This window comes from Eurytemora carolleeae, unplaced genomic scaffold (genome assembly GCF_000591075.1).
Source record: "Eurytemora carolleeae unplaced genomic scaffold, Eaff_2.0 scaffold2, whole genome shotgun sequence".
NCBI lineage: Eukaryota > Metazoa > Arthropoda > Copepoda > Calanoida > Temoridae > Eurytemora > Eurytemora carolleeae.
In genome coordinates, this window is record NW_019396051.1 from 934,805 (window position 1) to 945,403 (window position 10,599).

The following is a 10,599-nucleotide window of genomic DNA, read 5'->3' on the forward strand; positions in this document are numbered from 1 at the left end:
TGGGGGGGGGGGTCGAGATGTGATGGAAAGGTAAGTATTTAGAAAATAGGAAATGGAAAAAGATTATTTATGGGGGGGGGTCCAAAAATCGTTCACTAGGACAGACCCCTTTTTGTCAGCACGTTTATAATAATGAATCAGTTTCTTGAGGTCAGCACGTTTATGATAATGAATCAGTTTCTTGAGGCAGCACGTTAATTTAAAGTAAAAACTCAGGATATTGACATGATCTTAAAACATGATGGTATGGTTACACATTTACCTTTAAAATCTTATCTCTCTTCATCTCCTTACTTGTAAACCAGAGTTGAGAACCTAGTGGATCAAGGACCTGAGTACTCTCCTGGGTTCCAGATAGGTCCTCACAGTTCTCTAATATATAATAAAGTTTGGGGATCCTGAATGGTTCCATCTTGATCCTACCTGGTTCCACCCTGATCCTACCTGGTTCCATCCGTATCCTACCTAGTTATCCCGATCGTACCTGGTTACATTCTGATCCTATCCTGATCCTACCTAGTTCCATCCTGATCCCTACCTTGTTCCATCCTGATCCTACCTGGTTTCATCCTGATCCTACCTAGCTCCATCCTGATCCCTACCTTGTGTCCATCCTGATATTACCTGATTCCATCTCGATCCTACCTGGTTCCATCCTGATCCTACCTAGTTCCATTCTGAGCCTACCTTGTTCCATCCTGGTACCTACCTGGTTTCATCTTAATCCTACCTAGTTCAATCCCGAACCTACCTGGTTCCATCCTGATCCTACCTGGCTCCATCCTGATTCCTACCTTGTTCAATCCTGATCCTAACTAGTTCCATCATGATCCTACTTAGTCCTATCCTGATACTACCTAGTTCTATCCTAATCCTTCCTAGTTCTATCCTGATCCAACCTAGCTCCATCCTGATAGGATCATACGGAGGAAGACCCATCGGAAATACTATCTTTACAGCTCCATCCAGAACCCCTAGTTTTATCAAACTTTGTTATTTTAAACTATTCGTAATGTGTAATCTGAAATTGCAGAATCCGATTTTGCAAATCATTTTATTTTTAAATCACAAAGAAACTGAGTTCTTGCCACAAACTCAAATGCTCTTACTCCATGTTGCAACCTGAGTCTGTAAACCTTTGTTTTTTCAAACTTTGACAATTTGATCAGAATTTTTGAATTGAAATATATCGACATCTGGTTACAAAGATATGGGAATAAAAAATCAGAGTTTATTATCAAAGCTCTGTAAGTAAGGGGGTGGGGTTAGTAATACATTTTTGAAAAACTTTTTAATGATAAAACGTTCCTAAAGATTGTGAAACTATTTTGTTAGTTAAAACTTCTCCTTTATTCACTCGTTCTCTAGAATAGAAAAAAGAATTAGTAATTTACTAGATACAGTATTTTATCTAGGGTAATTTTTCTAGTCTAGAATATAATAACCGATATACTCTTACCTTTCTCCAATACGACATAAATACCGAAAAACATTTAATTTTATAAGTAATTCGTATTTTTGTGTCAAACTATTACAATCTATAAATTTCTATCTATTACTTTTCGTTTCTTTTATAAGAACCATTTAGAATAATAATAGCATATAGACAGTCAAATTAGGACATAAAGAGCTATTCAAATTATGTACCGGGTCGACTTTGAAGTCTGGCCTAGGCATAACAATCCTCCACCAGTTATATAAAATGTTATGTCAACAATAAATATGTAACTTTCCTTTCCTTTCCCCTTTTTTTTTTAATTGGGGGAAAATATTCCCTCAACGTCTATATTTGGAGGTTTTTTAAATGTTTTCTCCTGAAACACTTAATTTTGTATGTTTTTGTTATATTTCATAAATAAATACCAAATTATTTATACTTTATACTTTATGTACACTATACAATTTAAACCTAGACAATAACCATGTACACTGTACAGTCTAGACGTAGACATTAAGCATGTACACTGTACAGTTTAAACCTAGACATTAAGCATGTACACTGTACAGTTTAAACCTAGACAATAAGCATGTACACTGTACAATTTAATCCTAAACAATAAGCATGTACACTGTACAGTTTAAAGCTACAACGCGCTCGTTTCGAAAAATCCCATTCGATTGTTAGATTTAGATAGATTTATAAAAGTAATCGAGAAACCTGTGAACATTATTCTTTGCTTCAAGTCCAGCATTCTGTAAAACATCTTTCATTCCTTGGATCGGAGCTCGACCACATCTTCTCTGGCAGGGATCCTGAATACAGTTAGTTTCATTAGACATAGGATTAACTACCCAGATTTATTTTAAACCATCCACAATGATTTTGATTTTGAATAGTCCAATGAAAATGAAAGACAGCAGTCGTCTGGTGTACACAAACCTATTTATTTAAAGTTTTTTTCATCAAAATACCGGGGAAATTATTTGGCTTCCAACAACATCCTACTCCACAAAGGAATTGAGTCTTTGCCACAAATTCTGCTTTTCTAAACCCTATATCTTTGGATTCCAATGTCGTAGATCTTAGATATTTCAAACTATGAATTCTGTCAGATCAAATAATATAAGTTTGAAATATCAAAGATTTACGACATTGGGTTCCAAAGAAATAGGGATTATAAATTCAGAGTTTGTGACAAAGACTCAATTCCTTTATGGAACTTACTGAACTAAACCCCTAAAATAGGTTTACAAGAATCCCAAGGATTACCAGATTATATGAAAACCTCCACTAGGTTTACAAGAATCCCAGGGATTACCTGATTATATGAAAACCTCCACTATAGGTTTACAAGAATCCCAGGGATTACCTGATTATATGAAAAACCTCCACTATAGATTTACAAGAATCCCAGGGATTACCTGATTATATGAAAAATAGGTTTACAAGAATCCCAGGATTACCTGATTATATGAAAACCTTTACTATAGGTTTACAAGAATCCCAGGATTACCTGATTATATGAAAACCTCCAATATAGGTTTACAAGAATCTCAAGAATTACCTGATTATATGAAAACCTCCACTAGGTTTACAAGAATCCCAGGAATTACCTGATTATATGAAAAACCTCCACTAGGTTTACAAGAATCCCAGGGATTACCTGATTATATGAAAACCTCCACTAGGTTTACAAGAATCCCAGGATTACCTGATTATATGAAAACCTCCACTATAGGTTTACAAGAATCCCAGGGATTACCTGATTATATGAAAAACCTCCACTAGGTTCACATTTCTCCATATACTCGTCAACTATTTAAGCTTAGGGTAACTGAGAATAAATAAAATATCCTGTTTGTGATACCTTACTTAAGTACAGTATCGGACATCACAGGAAATCGAAATTACATCGATTTCACTCACTTTATATATTCGTAGTTTTTTCTTTTTCTTTACTTTTTAGTCTATGTTTTATATTTTTGAATTTAAAAGTTCTTAAAGTTGAGCACTGGAAAAGAAATCTAGAAAGTTCAAAAGTAAAGAGTTTTCTTAAACGATCCTAGATTAAGATCTCTTATCTGATCTGGGGTTAGTCCTTGCATCTCAGGTTTTGTTGTTACTCCGTACTTAGCTAACTCCTCCACCTAGAAATATTACAGACCAGGTTACAACTCTAATCTTTTATTCATCTTTAAGTGACTGTAAGCGTGTTTTCAAGTGTCCCTCACAAACAGATGGCAATGCTCGATTCACAACGATACCCTTAAAAGCTTTGTCTGATCAATTATGAATTAGATTATAATGCTTGTATTTTTTAAAACTGATTATTTTCAACTGTGGTTTCTCTTCCGCATTTCTACTGCATGAACACAAAAAGAAATGATCTGAATTAAACACTTTTAAACCTTGAAAATCGACGATATCGATTTCGAAATCTGGAAATTTAATTTTTGCATGGAGGGTCATGTGAAATTACGCTGACAAACCTTTTAAATTGATTTTGTTTCTAGGTGTTAATGGAGAACATTTTTTTATTTTAGTTCTAGTTTTCTCTTTTAAAGGAGAAGGCTATAAATCAAAGAAAGAAACATTTAAAATAATCAAAATAAAAACTTGTCCAAGCTAACTTTGCCTGAAAACCTTTTCATGCATGTAAGAATTCCAGTAAATATCTAAAGCTTCAATTGAATTCATATTAAGAGGATTAAGTTGTTTATAGGAAAGTTAAGGGAATTTAGTTTTACCAAGGGTGTTTCAAAGAGCAAAATTGGTCGAGGAAAATGTTAAGTAAAAATTTTAATTACCCAAAAAAGTATGGTACGCGATTTCATTGTCTTTTGAGTTAAAATGCGTGAATTTTTTCACAACAAAGCTGGATTTTATTTTAATCTGATTGTCCCAAAGGACTGATAAATAACTTAACATCCCTGTGTTGGTGGAACTATGGGTTCATAATGTTTGTCAAAAGGTGTGAAACTAAATTATCTGTAAAAACAAAATGGTCGTAAAATCCATGCCGCCATATTTTCACATGTTTTGGTTTTGGCGGGAATTACCTCTGCTACTGTCCTTAACACCTTCCTCCGTCCGTTATAGATTGCAACAATATCGTCCAAAATATCGGAAACACGGGCCGAAACAGAACTCGAGTACAGAAACAAAGATTCATCTCTATAGGTTCGAGAAAAAACTTTTTTAACTGATTTTAATAATTTTATGCTACAAAGACTCTAATACATAGATACATGATATACATGATCTGAATGATAGTTACAAGCTTCAAAATAGAAGAATTGATATGACACAGAATAGAAATAATTTTACGTCTTACTGTAAACAACAATTCTTTTCACAAAAATAAGGGTTGCCTCTCAAAATTAGAAAAAATCATTACTTTCGTTCTTTCAAAATTTTCATTGGACGTTAATCGCTTAACAGCTGATAAACTGAACTGAATAGTTCGAAGGTTCTCGTCTTGATGATAATATTGATCAAACTTGCACTGAGCTGTAAACCTGAAGAGAATCAATATATTGACTAATATCTTATTTAGATTAGAAAATTGTAATTTATTTAAGAAATTATATCATTCAATAAGAACGAGTTTCTGACCTTAATCGCAGAAGTATTTAAAGGATCATAGAATTGTCTTATAAATTCTATCTTTCTAGGTAAAAAATAAATGTCATGTAAGTGGAAGAACTAAATAGGAAAGCTTGTTTCTGTCTGCTACTAGAGCTACAACTCCACTTGGTTTAAATCCGGTTTTAACTAGACTTCCAGCTATCCATTTGTTTGGGGTTCCTAGACTTCTAGCTATCCATTCATTTAGTGTTCCTTGACTTCTAGCTATCCGTTCATTTAGTGTTCCTAAACTTCTAGCTATCCATTCATTTAGTGTTCCTAGACTTCTAGCTATACATTCATTTAGTGTTCCTAGACTTCTAGCTGTCCATTCATTTAGTGTTCCTAGACTTCTAGCCATCCATTCATTAGTGTTCCTAGACTTCTAGTAGACGTTAATCTTAACAGCTGATATTAAAGAATATGGTCTTATTTTCATTGGACGTTAATCGCTTAACAGCTGATAATAAAGAATATGGTCTTTGAGTGTGTCACTCATAAACTAGATATCGGTAATGTTCTAATTTAAAACTGTATACATTTTAAAACATATTGTTATAAAGGAATTGCGTCTTTGCCACAATCTCAATTTTTTTATATTTTAAACTTAGATTATTTGAACCAACAGATATCTTAGTTTGTAATATCTAAGGTCTATGATATTGGGTTGCATATATACAGCATAGATAGGGATTAGAAAATCGAGTTTGTGGCAAAGGCTCAATTCCTTGAGAAATTTTAAAAAGTTTATTTTCCCTCATTTTGACGTGTAGAAGAACCATGTTGTGTAAATAAGTTTACTATCTCTGAAACAAAAACAAACTTTAATCTTTCATATACTCTGTTAGAAGTAACCCTTACTTAAGTATTTCTTAGTTAAAAATATTTGTTCGATATTTTTAACAGAATATTAGCTATAATTTAACAAATTTTGTTTACCCAAACAGTCTGTTAGCGATTTCGTTCAAAACGTTTGTAATTTTGAAAGGGTTTGGGTAAGCTTGATATAACGGTTAGGGATTTTTCTTTTTATAAAACTCTTTCCCAAACATAAAGGTTTTAATGTGAAAAATATTCTCTACTGGGCTTTAGAGCGCTTCGTGGGCCCGTTTTTGTCATTTTAAATCATTTTCAAATTTTGGTGGACTTTTCTTTTCGAATTTGGCCCACACAAAATTTTGGCCCGATCGATTCAGTCGTTTTTACATTTATCGGTNTTCATTTAGTGTTCCTAAACTTCTAGCTATCCATTCATTTAGTGTTCCTAGACTTCTAGTAATCCATTCATTTAGTGTTCCTAAACTTCTAGCCATCCATTCATTTAGTAATCCTTGAATTCTAGCTATCCGTTCATTTAGTGTTCCTAGACTTCTAGCCATACATTCATTTAGTGTTCCTAGACTTCTAGCTGTCTATTCATTTAGTGTTCCTAGACTTCTAGCCACCCATTCATTTAGTGTTCCTAGACTTCTAGTAATCCATTCATTTAGTGTTCCTAGACTTCTAGTAATCCATTCATTTAGTGTTCCTAGACTTTAGCCATACGTTCATTTAGTGTTCCAATACTTCTAGCTATCCATTCATTTAGTGTTCCTTGACTTCTAGCTATCCATTCATTTAGTGTTCCTAGACTTCTAGCTGTCCATTCATTTAGTGTTCCTAGACTTCTAGCCACCCATTCATTTAGTGTTTCTAGACTTCTAGTAATCCATTCATTTAGTGTTCCTAGACTTCTAGCTATCCATTCATTTAGTGTTCCTAGACTTCTAGTAATCCATTCATTTAGTGTTCCTAAACTTCTAGCCATCCATTCATTAGTGTTCCTAGACTTCTAGTAATCCATTCATTTAGTGTTCCTAGACTTCTAGTAATCCATTCATTTAGTGTTCCTAAACTTCTAGCCAACCATTCATTAGTGTTCCTAGACTTCTCGCTATCCATTCATTTAGTGTTCCTAGACTTCTAGCTATCCAATCATTTAGTGTTCCTAGACTTTTAGCTGTCCATTCATTTAGTGTTCCTAGACTTCTAGCCACCCATTCATTTAGTGTTCCTAGACTTCTAGTAATCCATTCATTTAGTGTTCCCAGACTTCTAGTAATCCATTCATTTAGTGTTCCTAAACTTCTAGCTATCTAGAATTTGGACTTCTAGCTATCTTATCGGAAACAGTGCAATTTCTAGTTCTCATCCTATTTGTTTCATCTGTGTGCATTTCTAGTGCACTACCAGTGCACTTAATAAAAATCAGACAGAAACAACTAGTCGTCGCTAAAATTGCACTTTTTGATTTTACCTTCTCAGCAGGTTTCTCTGTCTGAAAAGGGTCTTAAAATTTAATTGTTGTAAGACTACAAATCCCTAATCCATGGAACAGAAAATTTCTTGAAGAATGAAAACCTGGAGACGGCCCTATCCCTAGAAATGAACCCCTGACAAAATCTTGTTTTTCAAGTATCAGTATGAGATAAGGTTCGGAGTGTATACGGTGCATACTCAGTGTATGGGTTCATACACGAATATGGGAGAAAAGCTACAACCCAGACTGGAGCTGGTTAGTTCAATTTAGAGCGTATCTTTTCTTTTAAGATATTGTTTAGTGATGTTCGCTGGTCTATCATACCCAAAGAATTCTTAAAAACATAATCCTAATACTTTACATAAATAATGTCAGATTTTACTTTTTGATTCCAATCTTTGAACGCAAATATTTAGAAAAAAGAGTATTCTAAAACAGCAGTGTTTACTACCTCAAAGACAAAATAAAAATAAGCTCACAGAGATTGTTCAATTCCTACCAAATATATAAAAAATCGTTCTGGGTTTTACATATGTAAAGGGTGAATAAAAAAATGGTTTGCAAGCAAAGAGAATAGAATTTATGTTAGAGGGGAATTTACTAGAAAGAAGTGTAAAACGGCCATTTTGTTGTACTGTTTCCATACTGCAGGTGTACTTCACATATTTGTGCTATATAACCTTTTAGGCCCTGGAATATCATTTTATAGAAAATCTCAAATTAATATGAACCAAATTATGAAATAGGCTGGTTTCATAATTGACCAATGATCATTTCACATTGACTTTATGCCTTTCACTTTACAAACGATGATTTTCCGTTACAACTATNTGTTTGAAAGATAAACCAATTTAGTAAGCAAATTATTACATTATTTAAAGAACAGGATTGGACCTTAGCCCGGAATTTGCATGTTTCAGAAAGAATGTTACAAACATTCAAAACCCAATAACCAATTTCTGTGAAAAAATTTGAGCCAAAATTTGAGCCACAAACTTTATTAAAGTTTCGTTCCGAGAGTATTGACCAATATGGGAAATCCTAAATATGTGAAATTGAAATAAAAATTAGAATCTCGTTATATATATTTGTACCTATTGCTTTAGTTAATATACAATGCGCTTCGACATTTCAAAGTCTGGATCTCTGTGAGATAAAATATAATTGAATCCAGGTGGATACAGCAGTACGGTTCCTTGAGAACCCGAAGGTTCAAGGAACATCAGAACAGAACAAGAGATCGTTCCTAGCCAAGAAAGGATTAACAGAACAGGTACATCTTAAAATACAGGGTTATACACGAAAAATGAGAAACATTTTGCTCAATCTTTTTTCTTTACGGTTTCCTTCCACTGTATTCTTGTCTTGTTCGTAGTAAAATAAATCAGTTTATCCGTATTTAAAAAGTTTCAGTTCGTCATTCAAATCTATATTTAAATTTAGCTTGTCTGTTTGTTTGTTTGTATCCAATAAATGTCAAAACGGCTGAACCGATCAGGCCCAAATTTTATGTGGGACCTCAAGTGGCCCCAGGGAAGGTTAATGAATGATCAAAATTTCAAATATTTGTCTCCATCAAAATTCGATTTTCATTAAATTTTTGAAAAGTTTTAAAAATCCACGAAATTTTTTGTTTAAAATCCGCGAAATTTTTGTTTGTTTTGTTTTTCGATGTACACAAAGAGAACATTTAAAAAAGAAGATTGGCGCGAAGCGCCCTAAAAGGCTTGTCTCATAGAAGGGACATTTCATAGATAGGACATTTCATATATAGAAAATTTAATAGATAGGACATTTCAAAGATAGGGCATTTCATAGAAAGGACACTTCATAGCCAGAACATTTCATAGAAAGGACATTTCATAGACAGAACATTTTATAGATAGGACATTTCATAGAGAGAATAACTAATCAGATTTTGAAACTTGAACATTCGTTTCTGTCTATAAAACTATTGTCTGTGAAAATGCTTCGCTATCTTTAAATGTTTTAACCTTAAATTTGTAAAAAAAATTCTTCTGTCTATGAAATGTCCTTAATCTATTAATTTCTTGTTCTACGTTTCTCAAGTTTACTCTCAATGTCTAGTTTGTGTGTTAGAATTGTGCTTTCCAATATTTCAATTCTTATCCTCTCCATCCTTCTCCTTTCCATCCTTATCCTATCCATCCTTCTCCTTCCCATCCTTCTCCTTTCCATCCTTCTCCTTTCCATCCTTATACTTTCCATCCTTATCCTTTCCATCATTATCCTTCCAATCCTTATCCTTTCCATCCTTATCCTTTCCATCATTATCCTTCCAATCCTTATCCTTTCCATCCTTATCCTATCCATCCTTCTTGTTTATGAAATGTCCTGTCTATGAAATTCTTCATCCATTATTTTTTATTTATGAAATGTCCATCCCTATAAAATGTCCTAACACCCACAAGATCTCTCCGTGAACATGGAAAGGCAATAAAAAAATGTAAATTTTTCCACTATCCACTCAAACGGCAAAAATAGTATAAGCATGACAAATGAAGAGAGTTAAAGATTTCAAAAATGTAGAAGATAACCCTCGTTTTTTTCTAATTCGAGTGTTTGATTCTGATAATTTCACCAGTCTTTCTTATGAACAAGAAATGCGCAAGTCAGTTTTGCAGAGAAATTACAATTGAAATAAACAATTTTTGAAAATCTAAAACGTCAAGTTATCATTAAAGCAAGATCAGACAAAGGTTTTAAAGGTTACGGTTGTAAAGTGAGAAGGGTTACTTGTAATGTTTTTCAAATTTGATGATATTATTTGTTCAGGAGATTTCTCTAGCGTTTAATCGCTGCAAGGCCTCGAATATTCAAGGAGCTGTAGTACCTAGCCAGGAGTACCCTATCCAACCTATCCAACATTATGGTTTACAGGTACACTAGCCAGGAGCATACTACCCAACCTATCCAACATTATGGTTTACAGGTATACACTAGCCAGGAGCATACTACCCAACCTATCCAACATTATGGTTTACAGGTATACACTAACCAGGAGCATACTACCCAACCTATCCAACATTATGGTTTACAGGTATACACTAGCCAGGAGTATTCTACCCAACCTATCCAACATTATGGTTTACAGGTATACACTAACCAGGAACCTATCCAACATTATGGTTTACAAGTAAATATTTGAGTAAATATTTGAGCTGGATTTATGAGTCGTTTTTTTCAATGCAGGAATCCCAAGGATTACCAG

General features: G+C 33.7%; 2 protein-coding genes across 2 annotated transcripts in view; one reads left to right on the forward strand and one right to left on the reverse strand.

Moving 5' to 3' along the window:
* The window catches only part of LOC111705325 (UPF0769 protein C21orf59 homolog), an 8,341-nt gene extending 2,465 nt beyond the window's left edge, over window positions 1–5,876 (reverse strand). Inside the window, exons 1-9 of the mRNA XM_023477828.1 lie at window positions 5,825–5,876; window positions 4,501–4,615; window positions 3,504–3,588; window positions 3,212–3,256; window positions 3,055–3,062; window positions 2,159–2,253; window positions 1,309–1,364; window positions 858–974; window positions 263–372 (exon numbers count right to left, since the gene is read on the reverse strand). Coding sequence (XP_023333596.1) covers window positions 263–372; window positions 858–974; window positions 1,309–1,364; window positions 2,159–2,253; window positions 3,055–3,062; window positions 3,212–3,256; window positions 3,504–3,588; window positions 4,501–4,615; window positions 5,825–5,850 — 657 coding nt within the window. The 5' untranslated portion in view covers window positions 5,851–5,876. The remainder of the gene's footprint in view (window positions 1–262; window positions 373–857; window positions 975–1,308; window positions 1,365–2,158; window positions 2,254–3,054; window positions 3,063–3,211; window positions 3,257–3,503; window positions 3,589–4,500; window positions 4,616–5,824) is intronic.
* Window positions 5,877–7,515: 1,639 nt separating this feature from the next.
* LOC111705204 (peroxisomal membrane protein PEX14) overlaps window positions 7,516–10,599 on the forward strand; it is a 6,267-nt gene continuing 3,183 nt past the window's right edge. Inside the window, exons 1-3 of the mRNA XM_023477681.1 lie at window positions 7,516–7,622; window positions 8,542–8,640; window positions 10,164–10,268. Of these exons, the coding sequence (XP_023333449.1) occupies window positions 7,572–7,622; window positions 8,542–8,640; window positions 10,164–10,268 (255 nt within the window). The 5' untranslated portion in view covers window positions 7,516–7,571. The remainder of the gene's footprint in view (window positions 7,623–8,541; window positions 8,641–10,163; window positions 10,269–10,599) is intronic.